This window comes from Cyprinodon variegatus, unplaced genomic scaffold (genome assembly GCF_000732505.1).
Source record: "Cyprinodon variegatus isolate N-32 unplaced genomic scaffold, C_variegatus-1.0 Scaffold125, whole genome shotgun sequence".
Classification (NCBI taxonomy): domain Eukaryota; kingdom Metazoa; phylum Chordata; class Actinopteri; order Cyprinodontiformes; family Cyprinodontidae; genus Cyprinodon; species Cyprinodon variegatus.
Genome location: NW_015150578.1, coordinates 953,348 through 979,703, shown reverse-complemented (window position 1 = coordinate 979,703; position 26,356 = coordinate 953,348). Strand labels below are relative to the sequence as shown.

Here is a 26,356-nt window from a genome sequence, read left to right as displayed (position 1 = left end):
TATATATATATATATATATATATATATATATATATATATATATATATATATATATACATATATAGTGTCAAGTGCTGTGTATTAGCGTCAACTCTTTAGGTCACAAAGTCTGCAGTATAGTACTTTGTGAGTTCTTGGACCTTTTGGACAACATTTTGTACCCGATAGAGGTCTGACAACAAGTGTGATAGGCAGAGGTGTGGACTCCAGTCACATGACTTAGACTTGAGTCATACTCAAGTAATGAGTTTGATGACTTTAAACTTAACTTGATAAATTATGAGACTTACAACTGGATTTGCACTTTCAAATCAATAATTTGTGACGTCACTTGAACTTTAGCCTTTTGACTTGACAAGACTTACTACTTTCCCAAAACCCAAAGATTAAAAAGAATGTAAACGGAAGGCGCTGTATATTTCAATGTGTAGGTGTGTGTGTGTATGTGCATGTACAGTTGGCACAGCATCCATTCAAATTAGATCCCCGTTGTTTTAATATGACAGCATCTATCCAGTCAAATTGCTGGACGACCGATGAATATGAACTGTCAAGCAAAGCGGCAGTAAGGGGGAAAATGATCAAGTACTCCAATATCATGCTGTTACACTGTAGCTCTATTTTCACCAATGTGGGTACAACTCTGCCCTGCTCTGGCCCACTCCCTACCAGGGGGTCGGAGGAGGATAGTGGTAGATCCTAGCCAGATGCTTGCAGAGATGGGCAGAGGATGTGGCTGACTGGGTGTAGCCCTGGAAGCTAACTGAGGAGAAAACATTGGGCAGAGTGAAGCAAAGAGAAGCAAGGGGAAATTTGGAGTTTTGGAGGACAAATGATGATGGATTTAGAAACCTTATTAATGGGTAAGTTAAAACAGCTTTTTATTTTTTTAAAGCCACCCACAAACCTCTAAAGACCATTTCTTACTTAATCCTTTCTCAACATTTTTTTTTTATCAGTCTTTGATTGATATTGAAGAGAAAAGCTATGTTTCCACTGCACTCTTTGGTTATGTATTTATTAGTATTTTTTTATGTGGGCCCAGGTGTGCATCTAGAGGGAGGGCTAGGGCCCCCCTTGTCCTATTATGTTTAACATTATAGACTCAACTTAAACATTGAAAGTTTCTAAACATGGAATACACTAAAAAACCTGCAACTTTTCAGGAGTCATTCTTGAGTGAAATGATTTAATAAATGGTGAAGTGATCCTATTATACGTTTTCTATGCTTGTAGTAGTATAAATGAAGTTGCTTTCACAATGAGATAGGTACTCCCATGTTCAAGTGAAACAAAGTACATTAATTAGACACAGTAATACTGTGATGGCTTTTTCCTGATTTTTGAATAATTTTATTTGCAGCCTGTTTGTGCAGCAAATTTAGTAAGAATTTAGTAGGAGTGGATACTTTTGAAATAAAACCGAGGCAAAACTCTCAAAAAAAAAAGGAATCAGCTTAGTCAAACAAAAGTGAAGGTATTACAGCCTCAGTGGGAACTTTATTCTGTAAGATTGTAGCACAAAACATCAAGATTTCATAAAGACATGCCTTTAAACGTACTCTGGATGCTCTATATATATATATATAGTCTGCCCATCTTCAAACCCTTAACGCTGCTATTTACTAAAAATGGATCAATCTGTAATGAAATTACAGATGGAGGTTACCAAAATGTTTTGTCTTGAAATAGGATGATTTAAGGTAGAAGTCCTAATTGCAGTGTTCTTTATGTAACTGAAATTTTAAAACAGCATTACCTTTGTAAGAGTCTGGGGTCCTTTCAGGTGCTGTGATCCTGTTTTCACACTTTCACTGTTTTCTTTTGTTTTAAATAGTATATTATCAAGAAACAATCAAGGAGATTTTGCGTTTTGTGTAATCAAGCTCTTGAAAGTCTTTCTAGAAGTGTGTGTGTTGTAACTGGTGTCCTCATCTGGATATTGCATGTGTGTGGGCATCAGGGGTGTGGACTTTCCTCTTTTTACATCTTTAAAATATAGTGCATCGCAATACTTTGCCATTACTTCCATCATAGAAATCACTGCACTGGTACTATATATGCGATTTATATGCAGTATAGCTTATTCTGTTATGTTGTGACATCATAGTACAATATATTTTTTCAACTGTAAACTTGTTCAAATACCATCATTGATATAGTGATATGGCATTCTCAAACTGCTTACATATTAAATATGAGATTATGTAGATGACAATAGTCTGTGATTTATGTTGCCGTGAAAAGAAAATATTCCTATTTACAGCCCCTTCACTATTATAAGAGTAAATTAATGTCTCTGGAATTAAATGCAAATTAACCAAAACTGTTTCAGAGTATGTAAAAACATGTCAAGGCTTTTTGGTTACAAATAGGTTTTCATTGAGAAAAGTACAAAAACAAACATTTTGTCAACCTTTTGATATAAATTAATTAGTATTCCAAAGCAAACTTAAAATCAACAAAGACGAACTGTGCTTATTTTCAGTGAATTGTGCTTTGTTGCTTCCACAGTGGTGGGAGAAAGACATTATATCACTAAAAAGTAAAAATAACAACCAAGGTTGCTGTACCAAAGACATCAAAATATGGTCTCTAAAAGTTTCCAATAAACATTAAACTTTAAGAACAATGTCCAGGATGCAGTTCAAAATGGAAATTCAACAGAAAGAAATCAATGAAGGTTGCTGCTGTTTCTGAGAATGTGAATAGTTTCAGGGTCATGTAATAAAACCTTGAGTAGCTGTTTCATCCTTTGTTACATGACAGAAGCATGAAACACGATGATCTCCAAATGTAAGAACACAGAAATTTTTTTTTTAAAAAGGAGAAAAAAGTCAGGGTATATCTAGTCAAGAACATCCAATATATTTTGCAGTTCTGATATTTTGATTACATAAACTGCAGTCAAGGTGTAAGGACGTCCTGATCCAGTTTTTCAGCTTGTGACTTTAGTAGCTTTAGTACATTAGAGACAGCATTTTTAAAGTTTATTTTTTGTATATAACTTTTCATTGAATATCAACAAATCTATTGTATTTGACAAAGCTTCGCTATTGCTATCTTGAGAATTATCAAACTTTAAAAAGTGGCAATGGCCTCTATGTACAACTCCACTACTTCCTAAAATTATTGTAGCTCTTTAGTTTCCTGTCTTTCATTAGTGGATTATCTGATTAATCTCTTAACATCCACCTCATTTTGGGTAATCCTCACCTATTTTGCATTATCAAATGGAAAAGCAAATAACTTAGGAACTGTAAGCCCAAATTACATGTGCAATACATTTTTTAAAATCTAACACACTCTAGTTTCTGAATATATAAAAATTGGGTGAGTAGAACACAGACTAAGCTGCATCAGTTCAAACATGACTCAAAGTTGTTTTTTTATGTTCTCGGAAATGATAGGTCTTATTTGAACAGCAGTGATAAAGATATTCTTAAGAAAAAGCAGGTTTTATTGTATTGTATTTGTTCTACATCATGTTGACCACAAATGCAGAAAATTTCAGACCTCAAGCTAACATTTCCAGAGCTGTGGGGTTTTGAAGTTTTGGTGTCAGCTTGGAGCTGCGCGCAATGGCTCCACCCGCTGGTAAAAATTTTAATGATGGAATTTTATGCATTCTGAATTATTACCTCAACTTAAGGTCCACTGGGTCGCCGGAGACCCGGTAGGTTTTAAGAGGTAATCCCAGGTATGACTGAGCATTGTTACTGAAGTCAGGCACACATTGATTATTCATTTCATTCTGTAGAAAAAGGGTGTGTTTGATTTCAGAGGTCTAGCTAGACCTGGTCCTTGGACCTTGAAAATAAGGAGGCCTGAAGAGTTTTGGCTATCGGAGCAGCCAGCTCGCTTGGACTTGCAATTAATCTCGGGATACCTAAGGCTACGTAGGATGCACTGGACCTGTCTTTCAAAATGGGCAAAAAGAAGGCTACATTCCTTGGCCACATTTCACTGTGATCTGGTTTAGCCCTCGCTAGTCGATACACGGATGAAGGATCCATCTTTCTTCCCCACAAAAAAAAGAACCCCGCGCCAAATGAAGAGGAGGATGGAGGAATCAACCAGGCATCGAGGGACTCTCCAATGTATTTTTCTAGTGCATGACGTTTCGACCTCAAGATGTTATAAACTCGGCTGGTGGGTATAGGAGCACCAGCTAAAATATCAATACTGCATTCATAGGGGTGGTGCGGTGGTAAAGAACAGGCTTTAATTTTACTGGAAACCTGGCACAAGTAAACACAAGAAGGCATTACATAAGGAAAAATCCACAGTCAACGTTGTCTCCGGAGTATTTCCCTGGGCTTGGAGATTAACCTTCAGAGAAAAGGGGAGATTAATCTGGAGAATAGGATGATGAGTTACTAGGAGGCGGAACACTGGATGTTGTGGAAGCGTGCGGACAAGAAGAGGATGTTAATGCAGCAGTAAGTTGGTTAAGGTGAACTGTCAAAACTTGCATTTGTTCTTGCGCTGCATTTACCGCAAGGCCTAGAGTATTTAACTACTCCTGCTGGGCAGCAAGCTGCCCACCGAAAGTGTCTGCTTGGTCAGTTTAGCCAGAGTGTTCTTCTGTCATGGTTTGAAGGTGTTTGGCCCACATACAGGCACAGGCAGAGAACAAGGAGCAGTTTAAGATGTTTATTTAGGCTACACACGAATATGAAGAGCTAACTACGTGAGCTGCAGGCGAGGTTCGGAACGTCAGTGTTAGGAGCACTGTGGGAGGAAAGAGGAAACTGATTATCACTACGATAGTAAGGTACATCTGCGCTGATGCTGCTTTGCTTACTGGCAGGTACGGATAACCTATCTGGGGAGGGTGAGTGGAAGAAAGAAACCTGTCGCATTCTATCAACGCGACAGGTAATTAGGATGATTGCGATGAAGTGACTGTACTGCAATGACTCAGCAACAACTGTCACTGAATAAAAAAAAATCTGAACTTTATTGTCAAGTAGTGCCATGAAACCGATCAGGGACTACGTATGGCTGGGATGTAAGGTGACGGAGTGCAATATAAAAAAAGCTATCTTGAATCAAAATTGAAAATAAAAGATATTATTACATGAATGAAATAAGTAATACTCTTAACAGGTTTGTGTTGGCTTTTAGAAAAAACGTTTTAATTTAGCCCTGGTAAATCATTTATCATTTAACCTAATCCCAAAGCTGCTTCAGAGCCGCTCTTTCTGCTGAGCTAATCTTTCAACCACTTTGCAAACACTCCCACCAACATGGGCTGGATAAAAGCCATAGTATAGGGTTTGTACTTATGTAGTGGATTTTTAAATCAGTGGACTCCAAAATTGTTTTATAAAACACTCAGTCATTCACGCATAATGGTGATGTCGAGTTACATTGCAGCAACAATTGGGCACACTAGCAGAAGCAAGCTGCCGTGCACAGGCACTTCCAGGCCCTTTGACCACCATCAGTAGAAGATGTGACGTGTCTTCCTTACAGAGATGACTAAGATGGGCTGAGCTGAGGGTCAAACCATGCACAACTTTCTGGCCTCTATCATTTCTCATCTTGGAATAGTTTTCCATCTTTTCTATTTATTTAAATTTAGGTAGGGACTTTAGACCATATTAACAAAGGAATATACCTTGATCTAAAACATCTCATAGCTCTGATTTTATCATCACCATCCTGCTTCATTATAATTTGAAAGAGACTTCCTCTGTCTTTCTTCTGGCTTTCTCTACATCATGTTTTTAATTGCAACCCTTCAATAATTATCAGATTTTAGTAGCATGTACGGTAACTAATTTTTATACTGTCAACAGTTTCCCCCACTAATAGCTGGATTGCTGCAGTTTAGCCATAGTTACAGTCGTTCCTTTGGTTGTTAATAACCAACAACGTTCATGACTTGACTTTGTTTTGGGGTACAAGTAGAGCAAATGTCTTAGGTTTTTTGTAGAAGAAATTAAAGATGTGTATGATTTTCATTCCATTGTAAAAAAGCAATCTTGTTTGGTATTGACCATTATGTTACTCATTGCAAACCATGTCAATGTAAATCATTTTAAACATTTAGTTCCTTTTTCCATGTTTTGGATTCGCACAGATGATTTTTCTTTTGAAGATGTCTAGAAATTTTCTAAAACGGGACTGATGAAACACCACCTTACATTAACTTTAATCACAGGATTTACTTTAAAAAATAATCATTAAGGTATTGAATGGGTGGGTGGGCCGTACTGGGCCCCTATGGTACTCCCAGTTTTAATTACATCTGAGAACAACACACGCATTGCTGGTGCTGGGTGTTTCAGGATGGATGCACGGGCTGGTGCTGGCTTGTTCCTGAAAGTTTCACCCCCCCGGGGCTTGGACATGGCTCGGACGGGGCACCCCTGGGGGCTTGGGTCCCCAGGGCACATGACCTTGTGGCAGCTGGGGGATTTCCTCGGGTCTCTCCTCTTCCCTCGGTGGGGGGGAGGGGTGGATTTCCTGGGTTGGCCCCTCCTTGGCACCTTTGTTTTGAAGATCACTTTGGGCATCTAAGGTTTTGGGTCCCACAGCGCTCGCCTTGGTGCTCTGGGGGGCTGGTTTTTGGCTCTACATAACCACTATTGAGCATTTTTCCTTTGGATAAACTTTACATGCACAAGTGCACTGGTTCCAGGTACTTAGAGATTCACTTCCATACAGAAAGCCCATATTCTTATCTTCATCTACCACGGTACACATGTCAAATAATATAATTATTACTACTTATGCTTCAGAGATAGTATCAAGGTATCAAGGTATTATATATGTTATTCTTTTTACATCTCTTTGCAGGTGATGAAGCAGACTTAAGACGTTTTATCATTCCCTCCGTTTAATCTACCGTACTTTCTTTAATCTTTTCTCCTTTTTCCAGTTTTTTCCTTTCCTGTTCTACTTACATTGCAGTGTCCATATAATCTGTAATACTCCCTGCGTAAAGCAAACAGAACATTATGGCGATAGCCGTGCTGCTCCACTCGTGAAAGCAAAATATGCTCTGCCCTTTTTTTGGCATCAAGACAATTATTGTTATTGCCACATTGTCAGACAGGACACTGTTACAAAAAAAAACAAAACAAAAAGAAAAACATTACCATGAACATGTTTTCTAACCCAAAAGATTTTGAAGGGTTTTAGTGAATATTGCATACAGATTTTTACAGAGGTATTCATTTCTGTGATTTATTTGTTTTTTCAAAAAGAAAAAAAAAACAACGATAAGGATTTCCATTTAGTGCCTAAGTACTGTTTCATTTGTAGTTCTAGAATTTGCTGTCCATATATTAGGTGATTTAGTTTGTTGCTTTTTGTTTGTAATGACTAATATCTTTGTAATATCATGGTTAAATTGTCAGCCTTTAATTTCTGTACTTGGGAAAAATAGAAATTTATTTTTGTAAAACAAATTATTCATAAATTTTGATCATTTGATCTGATTTTAATGTGCTCCACAAACACCATGTGTTTGCTTTCACTCTCTGTACACTTTTGCAAGTGACATGAAAGGCAAACAAATTACATGGTTTGAATATTAAATAATTTATAAGGCTTGATTTCATAACAAATGTGCTGCAGTGCATCATGACAAAATACATGAAATGTACTGAAATGTAACATAGTTTAAATTCTAATCCAGTTAAATTAATAAACATCTCTGGATGGGTTATGTGGGTTCTAACCCCAATGGTGTAATCATAATTTAATCATTGCTGGGATGAGAACCCTGTGGGACAGGAACCCTGAAGTAATCCTTTATTAAGCCAAGCTTTTCAGGTTTAATATTAAATACATTTTTCTTCAGTAGATCATTAGGCATCTTATATGACAGAACCCTCTCTCTTTTCTCTTAACAGCTGCACTCTGATGTGGATAAAGGAGATGGCAAAGTGAAGTATGTGTTATCTGGTGAGGGTGCCACCTCTATCTTCACTATCGATGAGAACACTGGAGACATCCACGCCACGAAGCGCCTTGATCGGGAGGCCCAGGCCTACTACACCCTACAAGCTCAGGCTATAGACCGGTTAACCAACTTACCTGTAGAACCCAGGTCTGAGTTTGTGGTGAAGGTGCAAGACATCAATGACAATGAACCAAAGTTTCTTGATGGGCCATACTTGGCAGGGGTACCGGAGATGTCACCTCTAGGTAAGCCTCCCTTTTTTGTTGTAAACATGATCGGATGAGTTTCTCTTTCAACTCCTGGATCCCTTTCTCTTTGACTTGCCCTCGCTCTAACGTCTCCGTTTGATAATTTTCCACCTCACTGAATTCGTCTTCCTATTTCTGCCTCTAGGTCATCAGGTGGGATGGGACGTGTCTTGTGTTAATATGAGTCCAACACTTTGAAAGACTGAAAATTGTGCTCATCAAAACTGACACACATGAAATGTTGCTTTTTTGTGAGCTTCATGTAAGGTCAAGGTTAAACCTTTAGCAGTTTTGTTTCTCTTTGTCAGATATTAAATATAAAAATATGCTCACAAATAAGAACAGGGATATTTCTCCATTTAAACAGGCTTTAAAAGGTTTTGCATTTTTTTTGTTTTCTTTTATTCTCATTATCATTATTGCTTAGTAGGACATGTAGTTTGTGCGAGTTATAATAGGATGTTGTGAAGCGAACCAAGATTTTAAGAGTACTTTATTTACTTGTTTCATTTTGTTTAAAATGGTAATTATTTTTTATTTCGTTGTTTGGTGCAGTATAAAAGCGACAGTAGAATTGTTGTACTGTATAAGTGAAATTATACTTGGATAAATACAAAAAGTATCAACTAGGGGTGTGCAAAAAAAAATAATTCTAAAGTATAGCTGTGTTCTCACCAGTGGAGGTATCCTGTCCAGTTTTTGAGATGTGTAGGGAGGTTTGTGTGCCGTCTGATTTTTTTTTTTATGTTAGAAAAAAGGAGGAGGAAATGTAACATCTTTGCAGAGTTGCAGTAATCCAAGCACAATGTTATATTAAAGCATAGTGTATGAGAATGTGGGTGCTTGGTGAAAACCCTGTATATCTCACTGAAAGAAATGTGTAAGTATGAAGCTAATTTTTATACCATATTTTAGTTTTTAAAACCTTGTTGAACATGTAAAGATTGTTCGTTTTTTTTTTTTTAGATAAATGGTGGTGTAAGATGTGTTTTACAAAATGAATTGTTGACAGTTATATATTTTTTCTTAACAGAAACTGTTGCCCACCATTCAGTTGCCACCCTTGCTAGTTAAAGTACCACATCCATATTTTTTTATTTGGTATAGTTTAATACTGTGAAATCAGACATAGCATGTAGCTGAATTAAATATAAAGCTGATAGTTCCTGAAATGTGGCAGTATATTTAGTAAGTTGCTTGATGGGATAAATTTAAGGTGCATTCTGGTTTTTAGTTTGAAATAATTCGAAAAAATGAAAAATGAAAATTAGCCATTAAATTAGATACTCATTTATATGGGTATGGCACGTTGTGGGGTTTGGGTTGCTTTTGTCATGGTTTTGGTTCTGTTTAAGTTTTAGCTTGAGTTTTTATTGGTTTTTATTTCCATTTTGTGTTATTCTAGCAATTTTTGATTGGAGTTCTTAGGTATTTCTTGTTTGCCCCCTGTTGCCCTCTTGTGTTCTCCTTTTCTACAATCCTCACACGTGTTCACAGCTGCACCCAATCTGCTGATTAGCCTGGCTCACTCACTCTTGCTGGTTTGTCATTATTTATTTACCCCCTTGTTGTGAGTATTCCTGGTTCTTAGTTTTTGTGGACTTGTGTTTTGCTTCTGATGCAATAAATCTGCAAATAACACCCTTCAGCTTAAATCTGTATTTGGGTCCTCTTGTCAAACCTCACCCCACTGTGACAGTACAAACCAGCCAGATATCGAAATAAAATCAATGAAAACTCAAAAATAAAACTTTAACAGAACCAAAACCATGACAGGGACATTGCAGGACCCAATGCCTGGACCCAACGAGGGGAATAGGTGTTTTCTAGCCAGGGGTCATGTTTAGGACTAAAGTGTGAATTGAGTTTAGGTTAGGGTTAGGATCACGGTTAAGGGCTGGTTATACTCCCCGCAGCAGTGTGTTATAGTGAGCTAGTCACAGACATTTTTTATTTATGCCCAATCTCGAAGCGTGGTCTGCGCTGTTATTCCATGCCATAATGCAAGAGGGACAATCACAAACTAGCTGTGGGTCAAGATACAGGCGAGGCGGTCAGGAAGTGGGGGCAAGTTTTTTTTAGAAGAAGGGAGGGACATGAGGGCAAAAAAGAGCGGGGATCCAGGTGGAAAAAAGGTCCCAGCGTTCTCGCGCACCTCGCTCTTCTAGCTGGTCCAACTTCACGAGTGGTTTTCCGCAATGGTGGTCATACAAACAAAACAAGCTGGTAAGGTGCCAAACAGGAAATACGCATGAGTAGAGCAGATGTAGATATGACCAATCAGAGGACTCCTGTCTGCGGTACTGTCTGTGGTCACCTACAATTTTGGAGAGGTGCAGCAGAGTGTCTGTGGAGGGGGCGAGACATCTCTGTGTTCACTGCAAAATCTACGCACATGACCTAGTTTCAAAGTATACATCAGCCTTTAGAATGTAGAAATTTATGGAAATCAATGGAAAGGTTCAGCAAAGATAGTGAGACAAATTTGGTTGGGTGTATGCGTGTGTCTGTATGAATGAAACCTTGCAATTCTAATTTGTTCCATAATATACAGATATCTTCATGTTCGTAGCGTTTTAGTGAAACAAGACTTTTCTTTGATTCAGGAGGTACTATCCAGCATAAAGTAAAAACAAGAAAAACAAACAAAACAACATATATAAAAAAAAAAAAAACAGAGACCCCTTAGGGTCCTGAATAAAAAAAAAATGAAATGATTATATCACTCTATTTTTTCAACATAATCCAGCAATCAGTGATGGGAGCTCTTAAAAAAATAATTGTAAAACTTGGTTATATGAAGTGCATTAAGCCATGATAGCCCTCACAATCAAATACAGTGGGGGTATTTCTCTGTCATGTTAATAGATATTTTGGGTAATGTCCTCTCCTATTCTGTCATCGCATATTCGCCTTCCTTGCACATCTGTAATTTCTGCTTCAGAAGTTAATGCTACTATGCCATAAAGGATGGCTAAATGGGTTATATTTTATGTAGGCAATCATTTAAGGAGTTTTATATATACAAACTGAACTGCATAAAGTACATTCTCCATCCTTTTTCCATGAACCTACATCAGACAGAAATTTCTCTGTTGTGGCATGCCTCCAGCATTATTATTTATATAATAGATAATATGTTACCCACAGCAGCATCCCTAAGCAATAAAGTATCCATCAACTGGTTGGCAACCTTAATACAATGATGACAGAAGGTCCATTTTAACATGATTTATTACTCAATGTGGTGACACAAAGTTTAATAAACATTCTTGACAAATAATTTTAAGTCAATTACTTGTTCAAATCCTGAAGCACCACTATAGCTTGTTGACATCAGTCTAAAAATGTAGTTTTAATTATGGCTAATTCATTAAGCTTTATTCAGAAGTTTTTCTATGATGTCAGAAAAAACAACAATAAAACACAATAGTCTCTTACTTTGATCTGTTTTTTTTGCAGTTTATTTGTATGTAAAGAAAGGCAAAAGCTAAAAGTTACAGTTGGTTCTCGTGAAAAAATGAGTAACACATCTGTGGAGTGCCTACAATGACTGAATAAACTTGAAACTGGTCTCACCTGATGAATACAATATTTCTTTTAATTCTACTTATCTCTGCCCATGCTCTCCTACACCAAAGGCAGTGGACTCTGTCAGGACTCAAATGAAACATGATAAATCTCTAAAAGACGAGACAAGTTTAAGATCAAACTAGATTTGTGACCTTTGTTTCTCAATCGTATATTTCAAAAACAGTAACTTTTTCAGACAAAAGCAGCTTCACTCATTGTGGCCAATATTCACAGATAGAGATAGAGAACAAAGCACTTAGCGCCTTACTTACAAGGGAACATCAACAACTCATTGGTTTGGATACATACAGTTCCATACAGTTTATATATTTAAAGCCAATACACAACACATGTCAATTCAAGGAACAATTCAGTCAAGTCGTACAGACTAACTTTTTCTTTCTAAGCCAACTCAGCTGATTGAATTGGCTCAGTGACTTTGCAGGATTCACTCTTCCTGGAAGAGCATGTGGTGACAGTTAATATTTGCTTGCATTATGTCGTTGACTCTACAGCAATCCCTCACGATAAGAATGCATACTTTTTAGGGCTGCAAATCACACTCATCATGGCGATTCAATTCAAAATCGATTATTTTCAATACTCAAGAACACACCACGATACGATATGGTTTGATTCGATTAATTGGTTCATTTTTTTTTTTTTTACAGGCTAGATGATGTTACAAATTTGAAATAAATCAAATAAAGCTGTAATATCGTTATGCATTTTATTTGAGAAACAACAGCAAATAACAGAAGTAAAAAAGTTTTACTCCACCTAGGCCTATTAAAACCTCATTCACTGAAAAATAATAATGCCCCTGCATTATAGATTCTGAAAGGCCTTGCATCAAAAAATGCTGCACAAAATCAGTGCAATGCGTGCAATGCAAAACCTCGGCTCCAGCGTGCCCAGTAGGTATCGGAAGCCTTCGTTCTCCACAACGCATTAGGTACGTATGTCTGTACATATGAAGAACGCGATTGCCTTGGATATATTCCTCGCCCTGGCTGAATAATACCTCGAAACCAGGTCCTCTGCGTAGGTGTCGCAGTAAACAAAAAGATGTCCCCGACCCCTCTGTAGACGCTCCGCTGCACCTCTCACAAATTGTAGGTGACCGCAGACAGTGCCGCAGACAGGAGGACGGCTTGTTTTGTTTTTATGAACAGTATTGCGGAAAACAACTTGTGAAGTTGGACCAGCTAGAAGAGTGAGATGCGCAAGAATGCTGGGACCCTTTTTCCACCTGTATTCCCGCTATTATTTGCTGTCATGTCCCTCCGTTGTCAGACAAACTCGCCCGCACTTCCTCACCACCTCGGCCGTGTCTAGACCTACAGCGTATAGCGCAGACCACGCTTTAATATTGGGCATGAGCTGAAGGAGTATAACCAGCATAAAAAATGTCTGCGTCAAGCTCACTGCGACACACTGCTGCAAGAGTATAACCAGGAAGCGAGGTAGGAGTGCAAAGTAGGTTTAGCGCGCCTGCAGCACGGGAGTCAGAATTACGCCCAGGACCAAATGGATAAAAATAGAGCGGAGGGGAAAAAAAAGCATGAGTCGCTACTCTTGCTGATGCTTCGGATCGTCGTCTGTTGGATCGATGGATCGATACAATGGATCGATACAAAACAATTATTATTTACACCCCTAATACTTTTTAAGGGTAGAGAAAAACTACCTTCTACCACAACAAAACCCCCACAGGCTTCAGGCTCAGGGTGAATGGCACTCGTCTCCTTACTTGCACACATAAACGTGACCACATATCATCCCCTCCTAGCTTCGCTGCGCAGGCTCCTGGTTGCTTTTAGAATAGATTTTCAAATTTATTGTTTTAAAGCTCTTAATAGCCTAGCCCCCCAGTATCTGACTGAGCTCCTCCAAACCCATGCCCCTGCCAGAACACTGAGATCAGCTGCTACTGGCCACGCCGAACACCAGACTTAAAACCAAAGGTGACCATGCCTTTGTGGCAGCGGCACCAAGGCTCTGGATCAACCTGCCTCCTCTCTAAATCCTCCCTAAAAACACACGTATTGTCCCTGGCTTTTAATCAAGCCTAAATTTAAACTGATTTTTTTCTCTTTTATCTTCATTCTATTTTATTGCATTATGTTTATGTATTTTAGCTCCTAAGTTTTAACCTTATTTTTTGCAACTGTAATATCTGTATAGCACTTTGCTCAACCCCAGTTGTTTTAAATGTGCTTCATAAAATACATTTTAAGTTAGTTTAGTTCTGCCTTGTCTGGCTGTAAAAGATGAGCCCACTGATTGATCTTGGAGTGAAACAGGACTAAGCACTGAAAAACAGGTCCTACTTTATGATCTATTATCGGAGTTGTTGAGCAACCAAACAGATTCAGACCATGATGCATGGATGCCACTTGATGAACCATTATATCTGTTGACATAAAAATCAAGTTTATCAAAGAGAATACCAAGAGCCACATGCTGCCTTTTCTGGAGTGTGCTGTGTTTGCTGAGGATGGTGGGAGTCTCAATACAAAGTTTCATTGGATAGTTAACAAACCAACAAACCAATATATGTTTTTACTTCATATTATACAAAAATTATCAGTCCTCATTCCTTAGTGATTGTGCAGGTAACATTTCCTCCATTACAGAAGAAAAACAAAAAGAACACAAACATATCAGGAAATCACATCAAGCATTGTTACCAAAACTGTGCGTTTATCAAGCCAGAAAAACCAACACTGCATCAGTTGCGGAGTGAAAACAGAGTGACACAGAAACGCATAACTAGTGTGAGTTACCAGAATTGACCGACTTTTGAAAAGTTTGAAAAGAAAAATTAGACTGCTAAATGTTATGTAAAATGGGTTATATAAAAATAAAATAAAAACCTGAAATGTTGGAAATGTTACTATAAAGTCATGTGTTTAGATTACTGCTGTTTTTATCACTGCTGCTTACGTGCACTTAAAAAAAAAAATAGTCTAGAGAGCCATACGTAACAAAATTTCTTTTTGTTTACACTTGTGTGCACAAAATTACAAAATAAATCTAAAAGACGTTGAAATATTTTCAGAAAAAATTTGAGTAAAGGTCCAGTTGCCTTCATTTTAATCATGTTTTGCGGCATGTAAATAGCCCATCTTATTATCTAGGAGATGTGCATTAACAGAGAAAAGGCAAATATTTAACTGGCAAGACCTTGTTTCTAAGAGCAACACATTCAGTCTGTCCTTTGGCAAAATTTTAATAAACCCAAACCACATATGCTGAACTGTTCAACCCACCGATGCATTTTCTTATAAAGATTGCACAATTTAAAGGGCACTAATCAGAACCAAAAACTATGAAACAGATCTATTGCCGAGATGTAACTATAAAATAACAGACCCAACACGATGTTTCTAGCGTATTGTTGTTTTTTTGTTGACAGTGTTGATTTAAGTCTTTGGGGGGACAGTATTTTATTGTTCTGTCTCCATCCATCCACCTGTCCATCTATAGAAAGTGGGTATATATTTAATAACCATATACTATGGTGTACGTATACCTTAAACAGGTTATTAGTCCATCTTCAGAAAAGTTCATTAAGCATTATGTGACTGTCTCAATAATGTCAGCAGTGATACAAATGGATGGTTGAAATATATAACAGCTAAAGCTTATGTTCAAACAATTAGATAGTATTATTTTTTTCCTTTGAGTATTTTACTTTGTGTTTTTAAATCAATCAACCAGACTTTATAGGACTGTGAAGTCTGATGAGCAGTGATTTACATATTTATTACTTCAAATATGCCATCGCGCACCTCAAGGCTTAGATGTTGATGAGTGACGCATGTTTGAAAACTAACTTAAGGTCTAAATCCATTTTGATGCCCAGGGGCATTTTTTTGCCCTCAAATTGGTGTTCATATTAGCTGAAGCTTTTGAGTACCTGCCTGCTGAAAATGTCAAATTATAATGAACACATTCCTATCCATCCATTCACTCGCCTCTTCACCATGACAACAAGGTAGGCAAAAGCACTCAGACATCCCCAACTTCCTCCGGCTTCTCCTGGGGGGTTCCTGAAATGCTCCCAGGGATGCTGGGAGCTGTGGTCTAATCATAAATGACCTATGGCCCGAAAAGTGGGTGTTAGTACTGTACAAAATACTCTGTATTTCCAACTGCCTATTGATAAGAAGTAAAGCTGGTATTTCTGGGTAGATATTGTTTCACATTGTGGTGACATAAAACAACAATGAGACATGAAGTTTGTTTATTTTAAGGTTTAGAAATAGTATCTATATGCAACTTAAATTTAGTCAAGCTCGGTTGCAATTAACAATAGCAGCAAAAAACACGAATAACAAATGCGCACAGAAAGACACTGGGATTGAACTACGTGATACTATTGATTTATGCATTATTATTAGAATTTAGACTTAGACAGATTTTATTTTGTCCTTTTGTACACACAAGTGTATACAAAAAGAAATTTTGTTTAGTGCAGCTAAACATTCAAGGTTTTTTTTTTGTTTTTTTATAACCCATTTTATATAACATTTAGCAGTCTAAGAGCAGTGGGGAAGAAACCTTTCTGTAATCTGCTTCTGTAGAAGGTGGTGAGGATGGCTGGGAGCAGGTGGGCTCTCCTCATCCTCCGCAAGAAGTACATACGCTTTTGTGCCATTTTGATAAGTGAGGTGGTGTTTACATTCCAGGTGAGGGTGTCTGTGATGTGCACCCCCAGGAATTTGGTGCTGTTGACCACCTCTACAGCTGAGCTGTTGATGACCAGTGGAGCGTGGTTAGGCCGGTTCTTCCTGAAGTCCAAGGTGATCTCCTTCGTCCTCTCCATGTTCAGGATCAGGCTGTTATCTGTGCACCAGTCCACTAGCTGCCCCACCTCCTCTCTGTAGCCCTGGTCGTTGTTGTCTCTGATGAGGCCCCCCACCATTGTGTCGTCTGCAAACTTCACAATGATCGGCGGTGAACCTGGGGACACATGAACAGCGGGGGACTCAGGATGCAGCCCTGAGGGTCGCCTGTGCTTAGGATGATGACATCAGAGGTGTTCTCTCCGACCCGAATCGACAGAGGTCTGTTGGTGAGGAAGTCTAGCAGCCAATAGCAGAGGGGTGTATTGAATCCCAGCTGTTTCAGTTTGCCCATCAGATGCTGTGGGATGATGGTGTTGAAAGCTGAACTGAAGTCCAGGAACAGCATCCGCACGTGGGTGTTCTTCTCCTCCAGGTGTGCCAGGCTCAGGTGGAGAGCAGCAGAGATGGCGTCCTCAGTGGAGAGGTTCTGTCAGTAGGCAAACTGGAACGTGTGGAATGTCGGCGGCAGACTAAAAAACGATGTGTTATTTAACCAGCCTTTCAAAGCCCTTCATCATGATTGGAGTCAGTGCCGGTAGAGCATGGTGGTTGGCTGTGGCCGGTAATCATGAGGTGACCTGAGGCTTCTTTGGGACCGGAATAATGGTGGCAGACTTGAAGCATGCTGGCACTATGGATTGGTCCAGCAAGGTGTTAAAAGATGTATTTGAGGACAACAGCCAGCTGATCTGCACACTCCTTGTACACACTCAGGTATGTTATCAGGCCCTGGGTCCTTCCTTGGGTTGACTCTCCTCAGAGTTTTCCTCACTTCAGCTACGTCCAGGTTAAGTGCCTCCTCCCCCTGGTGTAGAATGGCTTTCACTGCTGGAGTGCTGTTTAGTGCCTCAAACCTTCCAAAGAAGTTGTTCAGTTCATTTAGAAAGTCAGTATTTGCTGCATCTACCGAGGGGGTGAGTGGGTGCGTTGTAGTCCGTGATCTTAGGAATGCCTTTCCACATCTTCCTGGTGTTGCTGGCATCGTGAAAAAGATCCTAGATCTTTTGGCTGTGGTTCTGCTTCACTGATCTGATGGCACGGTTTAAGTTGGCACGCGCTGTTCTCAGTGCCTCCTTATCACCAGGCTTGAAAGCTGAGTTCCATGCTTTTAACGATTTCCGAACCTCTTTATTCATTCGGGTTCGTTGGTTGGGTGTATTTGTTTACATTTGTTAATATAGGCTGACACAGTCATGGCATACTCATCAATATTTAATGAGTTGTCATATTTTGCTGCAGCCTTGAAGATGTTCCAGTCGGAGCATTCAAAACAGTCTTGGAGTTTCTCCATAGTGCTCTCAGACCACATTCGGATCTCTTTAACTTATATAGCTTATATGCAGGGATAAGCATGACAGAGAGGTGATCTGATGACCCGAGGTGAGGGTGGGGGGCTGCTCTGAATACATTTTTGATGTTAGAGTAAACCAGGTCTAAAATGTTTTCACCCCGAGTTCCAAAGTCCACATGCTGGTGAAAATGAGGGAGAATAGTCTTCAAGTTAGCCTGGTTAAAATCCCTAGCAATTATGAAAACACCCTCTGTGTATGCAGATTGGAGCTCAGAGATGGTATAGAGCAGGCATCCCCAAACTCGGTCCTCAAGGCCCCCTGTCCTGCAGTCTTTTAGAGGTTTCTCTGCTTCAGCACAGCTGGTTATAATGATTGCAGTAGACCAAAAGCCTGTTAATCAGCTTTTAATTAAAATCAGCTGTGCTGGAGCAAGGAAACGTCTAAAACCTGCAGGACAGGGGGCCTTGAGGACAGAGTTTGGGGATGCCTGGTATAGAGTCTTCATGGCCTCTTTTGTATTAGCGCTGGGCACGTAAACAGCAGTAATACTAACCACTCTTAACTCTCTGGGTTGATAGAACGGTCTTCATATAACAGTCAGACACTCGATGTTTGTAGAGCAGACGCTGGTGACCGATCTAGTGTTCTTACACCAGCTGTTGTTGATGTAAACACAGAGCCCACCACCCCGTAGCTCCAGCAGGCATTGGCGATCATAGATGCAGGTTTGATGTCCGGTGTGTATCGTTTTAAGCAGCATATTTTGTGAAATTGTCGAGAGCTGTTCTTGGCCGCTGCCTTGGAGCCCCGCCATGGTGCTTGCATGTTTATAACTTAGTAGTTAAAATAAAATAAAAACCTATATATATATATATATATATATATATTAGGGATGGGACGATTTATGAAAACCGTCCGAACCGTTCGGTTCGACTGTCTCGGTTCGATTCGCGTGTGTTTCATTCGGTTCATGCGCTGCTCCTTTTTCTTATAGGCGAAGCGTTTACACTCCAGAGCAGAAGGTGGCGGTACTGCAACCAAAGCCAACCACCAGTAGTAAACAAGAAGAAGAAGAAGCGAAGCAGCATAGCCGGGTGTAGCGGGGAAAAAAATCAGTCGTTATGGAGAATTGTGTCGGACTGGCGAGTGGGAAAGAACAGGAGTTGGAAGACACGCCAGCAGCACTTTATAGGTCTGCTGTATGGAACCGCTTTGCATTTAGAGTGACCTACGATGACGGCGGAAAGAAAGTTGTGGATAAAAGTGCAACAGTGTGCAAGCATTGTGCAACACATTTTGTTTATGCTAACAGCAACATGACCAACATGTCATGCTAACCCCGAAATCCCTCATACTCCGTCAGCAACCCCCGCTCCGCCCCGCTGCGCTCCAGACCGGCTGCGCTCCAGACCGGCTGCGCTCCAGACCGGCTGCTCAAAGCAAAGCCTACAGCCTCCACTGTGGCTCCCGTCCGCTCCCTTCTGAGTCCCTTGGAGATGGTAGAGAGCATGCGCGAGATGATTAAATTCAAAGCAGCAAAACATACGGAAATGATTCAGGGTTTCCGCGGATCATTTAAAATAATTACAATCCATTATTTTTTGGGGGATTTTTTCATTAATTTCATACATTTTTATGGGATTTCGGTGTAACAATCAACATATACCACGAAACCGTGAATCGAACCGAACCGTGGATTTTGTGAACCGTTCCACCCCTAATATATATATATATATGGATGGACTTTTAACTTTTAATGCAACCAAACACTACTAATTTTGCCCTTAATTTTAGAATTAGATGTGTGTTCTTAAGTAATGGGGGGTCTTAGTATTTGTGTTGAAACACTTTAGAGTCAGTAAACATCTTTAAAAATTCTATCCCCTTTTTCAAAAAAATATTGTCTCAGTTGTTGCAGTCATTACAAAATATTTAATAACTGCACCAAGACAAACCAATTGCGCATATATTGGATCTAAGACTGCTTGTAAGAAAAAGGTACATTTTGTACAAATACAGATTAATATAGTGTCAATCTTAGAGTAGTTGCAAAAGGATGAGTGAAAGCTAATACAGAATAAAATTCTTTTAGACAGCAAAAAATATGTTTTATAAAAAACAAAAAAACTACTGAATTCCAGTCTTTATACACAGCAACAGACAGCGGCGAGAAAAGCCAATCAACTGACACATGAGGTAGATGGGGCATATGGAGCCACTTGCCCTTTTCCTCTTGGATGACCCTCTTTTCACACAAAGTATTTTTTTACAAAAATTATTATATACTGTAAAGTGCAAAAAATTATTTATTTATTTATTCGTTGTTTTTTTAATCAAAATTATGGAAACATAGATACAACTGTGTTAAGCTGCAAATAGATTTCTTGGTAAATACATAACTTTCAGCTAATAAATGTTCAGAGGCACATTTTAGTTGGTTGACATAGGTGAAACTCCATTAGAGGTGGAAGTGCTTGTGGTTAAGTGGGAACTGGGTGAAATGTGGGTGAGTGAGCTCTGCCCATTGAACAGGACCTCAAGAGGAAGAAATGACAGCTTAAGATTTTGTTAAAAAGTAAAAGGTGAGAGGGCAACTCTTTCAGTTTGCTTACAAATTCACATCCTACTCCTGCAAAATTTTGGGAAAAAACAAAAACAAAATAATAATAATAATTTTTATCTCTTAAGAAATGTAGTTTGAGCTCAGTTTGTTGAATTTAAAACATTAATTAATTGTAAAAAATGTAAAATTTAACAAAGAAATACAGAACTTAACAAAGAAATTCATACAAGAAGATAGAAAATAAGAAAGAAGATGCCTTCTTAAGGAAAAAAAGATTGTAATGGATGGATGGATGGATAGACGGACAGACGGAATACATGGAAATGTAAAATCTTAGCCTTAAAGAACATTTTTTTTTCTTCCCAACAGACTCCATAGAAAAGGCATGAAAGTTAAATGGAATAGAACACAGAAGCAGTGATCATCCCAAATTATATGTAACACTTACAAAAAGACAATTTTTGTTCTTTAAAAAGTCTCAGAGTGCAGATGATTCCTATACAAAAGCCTGTTAAATCCTTGAAGTTCGGCTCCTTCTGGAGTTACTCTGAGCTTATTTGTCATCTCTAAAAGCAAAGAGTAGATATTTACTGAAGTCATTTCTTTCATAATTTGTGTTTCAGACAATACTGCTATAACAAAAAAAGTTTCTGGACCTATATTTCATAAAGTATACAGCAAGTAATTGCAGTGGTTTCAAAAGTACATACATACAATGGCATAACTATCGGTAAGCAGAGACTGCAGTTGCTTAGGGGCCCCCGACCTCTAAGGGGCCCCGTTACTGACACCTGGTTGACTCCCTACGCAATTGTGGACTAAGATGTCTCCTTGCAGATGTAATGATGCGAGAAATTCCTCTTAAACCCACCTGATACTAGGTTGACTGACCGGACCATATTTATACCCCAACACATGGCAGATTTCAACATGATGGTGAGCCGTTTAAAGACGACACCAATAGCAAAGCAGACAGTGGTATTTTTAATTACTATGTTAATAACTGTGTATAGTTCATTAGACGGTTGTTAAAAAATACACTCATATAATATGTTTTGAACCGCAATAAAGAACTTAAAAGAACTATGTATTTGAGTATTTTATTTTTTACAGTACGAGCGACTGGTATGGTGTGTTGTACTTCATATGGGGCCCACCCAGATAATGGTGCTTACTGGCCTATTGTGTCGTTACACCATTGCACATATATGTTACTTAAGTAGAAGTATAGATACTGCAGTTTAAAAACACTCTGGTAAAACTTGACCTCCTCAGAAGTAGGAAGAAAAATAAATAGTTGAGTAAAGTATAGATACCTAAAAAGTGTCCTTAAGTACAGTAAAGAAATGTATTTGTACTTCGTTACTTGACACCTCTGAGTGATGTAGAATGTTTCTGTAAAGTACAAATATTTATCTTTATATGTAACTGGAAAACTAGATTTTTACAAGATCAAATTTTGTTATTACGTTACATCCAATAGATATCTGAGACCAGCATTTCTATGGTCCTTTCACTACCCTTTTAAAATATTTCTACAATTAAAAATGAATATCACTAAAGAGATTATTTACACCTACAGTAAGCACTTGTAGGGACTTAAGAGTTCTGATGAATTGTCATTTACTGTATATTGTAGTGCAGTTTGTGTCCTATCAGTCAAATGAAGTAGCTGACAGTAAGCATCTTCCGTCTCTTTGCAGTTAACAGTGGACATCATTCAGGAAGCTGAAATAGATTGTATTTATATCGACTAGAAAAACTGAGTTCCTCATTGTATTGATAGATGATTGTATGACTTTGCTATGACTTTTTTCACATAAAGTAAAAAAGGAACCCTGAATAAAAGCTACCTGCTAACACAGACAACACCTTTCAGGAATAAGTAAGGCAGTAGTAGGAAAGGCACTGAGGCATTTTTAGAACCTTCAAAGTCAAAATGAGTATTTAACCAGGCATACAGTGACTCCAGGAAGCCTTCCAAAGGAAGCATTGCTTTGCTTACTGCAGTGGCACAGAGATCTCTAAAGGATTACACATCTGACTGTCAACGGGATGTACAAAGCTCAGGCTTAAAGAACCACCGGATTAGAGTACAAGGAAACAGAGCCTCGTGTCCAACCTAAGATAAGACAGGAAGTCGGTGCGCGTACTACAGAGGAGAGCAGGTTTACACCCTCGAGTCCTGAAACACAGGGTCATCGGAGTCACTTTATTTACTCTGCCACCTCCTGTGAAAGTCCTCAATGCAAGTTGTGTGGCCAACGGGAGAATAATCCATCACCTCTTTTTGTAAATATCTGCTCAGAGCAATCACCAATGCGATAAAGAAGAGGGAAAGGCCTAGCACCTCCTGTCCTCAATAATTCCTTTATAGATGTCTTTAAATCATTAATGGTCACAGCTCTGCCCCACTGATGAATGGGTTCAATTTAGAGAAAATCATGAATTTAATTAATTAAAGTAATTAGAGGCAGAAGCCATCCAGATACACAGAGACCTTTCTGCCCAAGGATCTCTAAATGCTTTTGTCTTAATCACCGGAGAGGTGTCAAATAAAAGACAGGAGAGCCCGAGGACAGTTGGAGGTGTGACAGTCATAAGGCTGGGCCCTTTGCTGCCACGTCAAAAGAGCAGTCAGAGGCCGTGTTACAAGCAAGGGGAATGTAATGTTAACCCAAGGCCACAGCTCTTAAATTTACAACAACTTTAGCCAGCTGTCATTCTTCCTTTCATAATAGTACTGAGGATATTGTTTTTTAATATCTACAGCTAGAATTGATGAAGAATGTTAAGATTCTTATTTTATTCATGCAGGTTATTACTACTCATTATAGGCTATAAATGCACTTCAGGTGGACATGTAAAGGCTGACGCAATCAAGTAAAACAGTTCAGCAATATTTATTTTTGCAAACCTCAGGGTCTTCAAATCGAATTGTGCAGTAAAAATTGCATCATTTTCTTACAGATGTTACATATTTAGCTGAATTAATGGGCTATGAAATATGAAGCCATAACTATGAAAATGCAATGCACAGGTTACAAGTGTTACATCAAACTAAATTCTTAATTTATTAATCCAAAAAGTTAGAATTGTTTAACTGGAGTCACATTTTAGCAATGTTTCTGCTTGAGAGCCAGATTAAGGCTACTCCAAACCCCTCATTTATTTCTGTTCTTTTTTTTCTTTTTGGTCATTCTAGAGTCTGTTTTAGATTATTGTCTTACAGAACAATCCAAATGTGCTTAAGCCTAAAGCCAAACACTTAAATTGATCCTTCAGGATTTTGTGGTAGAAAACAGAAACTGCGAATGCTAACAGCAAGGTGCTGAAGGAGCAATTCAGTCTCACTACAACCATGTAGTAATACCATGATAGATATATTATTTTCCTAAAGTGCTGTGTTAGTAATATATACCAGATATGTGTCCCTTTCAATTTGTGAAAGGGACACACAACAGTAATGAAAAATGACTATCTGAACCAAAACAGGCTGCCAGTTTTTTTATTGTGTTCTGATTTTAAAAGCATTGTTTTAAACCTAAACACTGCTTTTCTTGGTTATCATAAACAATTTCTAGTACAATAAAAAGAGTTAGAAAAAATAAAGTTGTGATTTGAAACCACATTACATAATTTCTTTTCATCTATAAACAGGGAAAATTTGTCAGGTGTTCTTTTACATAATTTAATCAAGATGGTTTTATTCTCTAAATTCCTGGCACCCTTTTTTCTAGAAAGTGAATTAATATGATACCCTAAAGCTGCTTTACTGGAAATGTTGGTAGATTGTTTAGATTGCAATCTTGAATTGCAAGTGTTTACTTTCAATTTAGTAAGGGCTTGAAGAATACCTGCCTCAGCTTCATGAAGAGCATGTCACATTTATTTTCCTTACTGACACATGACAGTTGTTAACCAAAGATAAGGGAACGATTAGAAAGTGTGTTTTGAACACATCTGTGGAGATTGATGAAAAAATGTTAAGCTCTATTCCATTACATCAATAAAGATGGACAGATATAAAAGGGCCACTGACAGTCTGACAGCCTGGTAGAGCAGAAAGAAATGGTTTAGAAGCTCAGATGTATTTTTTTATTTTTACTTTTTTATCAAGCTTAACCTGCTGCTATTACAAAAATTGTATCTCCCTTACAGAGGATAGAAATACAAGAACTAAAATAAATAAGCTGGGTTCTGTGCTGTTATTTATGGAATGCTAATTGAAATCCTCAGCACTCCTTATATAAAATGATCAACCTGTAATAAAATACAGACATTGCCTGAATTCTCTTCCATACACTCATACAATTTGACCTTGGTGTGCTAAACTACCAGTAATATAACCTGTCAAAACTAAGAGGTGATGATATAATCTAGGTGTCCTTCCCCTACAGACCTGGCAATAACTTGTTCAGAATTTTTTTTTTTTTTTTTTTTGCTTTTATATTGTTCACATCAAGGGCCAAAGCCTGTTAATTCTGCTTTATGACCAAAATGGGGAACTCTAATTTTCAATGTTCGTGATCACTTCATTCTGTAAAAGCCTGGGAAATGCATCTCATGTATGAAGTAGTATTTTTTATTGGGAAGTTTCCTCTAGAATAAAAACACAGCTTGTAAAGACAGTGCTTTATCGTGTTTTTCCACAGTGTCGGATAAGATGGACTCTTCAAACACCAGGCAGCTACAATGCTGTAAAAAGCAATACTTCTTACCGAATTCCTCTAACCTTGCTTTTTTTTTTGTCAAAATAGAATGTTTCAGACCATTGAACAAGTTTTATTAAAAGATTATTTTGATTATTATGATGATTTTGATATAAAAGGAAATAAAGGATTTCATACTTTATATATAACTTCATTAAGTGTAAATAATAACTGGAATTCAGTCTCATTTACTAATCAACTTTAACTAAAAGAAGGATTCAAGCCCCTCTTCAAGGTGACATAATTTGTTACCAGTGAACATACCTAAAATAATTGATTCAATAATTATTTAGTATTATATTCAATTGATATAAAACAATATGTAAGAACATTTGATGCAAAGTAACCTACATTTCTTGAGTTCCCTATTAGAGAAACATTTGACCCAATCTGATTGTATGATAAACTGAATTGAATTGAAATTGAATTAAAAGGCCACCTTGTGAGCTTACAAGGACGGCCTTTCAAGTGAACTCAGGAATTTTAGTTTACTGTGCAACAACGATCATGAAAATTGGTCCTTGCTAAGATTACTTAAGATAACTTTTGTCAGAAAACGAGCCAGCGTGGCAGGTAATTCTACATCTAAAAGATATAGTGGAGTTATTTGTTGCCCAAGTGCGCACATATTCAACCATAAGTTATCTTGAGGTCAAGATCTATAATCACAGCTCTGTCTTTGTCAAGGTTATTTTGACCATGTGACATGCATGCATGTTTGTTAATTAAAAACTGTTTCTGCTCTTAAAGTAAATACAATTTAGTTGATCAAACCAATTCATTCCTCATTGGGTTATTGAAATGTTATAAGTTAGATGAACATAATTTAATTCAATGCAGGGAACAATATAGGTCAACAGAATTACATTTAATAAAGTTAAACCAACCAAACATATTCACATTTGGTGTATGTAATCATCTCATTTTAAAACTATTTTAGAAAATTGTGTTAAACAGACTCAATGAAATGACACTGTGAGGGGAAGGGCCAAAAAATCAGAGAAGCACAGGGAAGTCATTGATGACAAAAGGGTAACAAATTTATTTGGCAAAAAATAAAGTTCAAAATTCTAACAAGACTGGGCCCATCATGGAAAACAAATGACAAAAATCAGCATAATCCAAACCTGATACAGGAAAAGACCTACTGACACACAAGGGAAACATATATAAACACTGGTTGATCAGACC

General features: G+C 38.1%; 1 protein-coding gene across 1 annotated transcript in view; it reads left to right on the top strand.

Annotated features, from left to right (window-relative positions):
* Nucleotides 1-26,356, top strand: part of cdh7 (cadherin 7, type 2) — a 211,040-nt gene that overhangs the window by 77,436 nt on the left and 107,248 nt on the right. Inside the window, exon 3 of the mRNA XM_015375780.1 lies at nucleotides 7,872-8,166. Within this exon, the coding sequence (XP_015231266.1) occupies nucleotides 7,872-8,166 (295 nt within the window). The remainder of the gene's footprint in view (nucleotides 1-7,871; nucleotides 8,167-26,356) is intronic.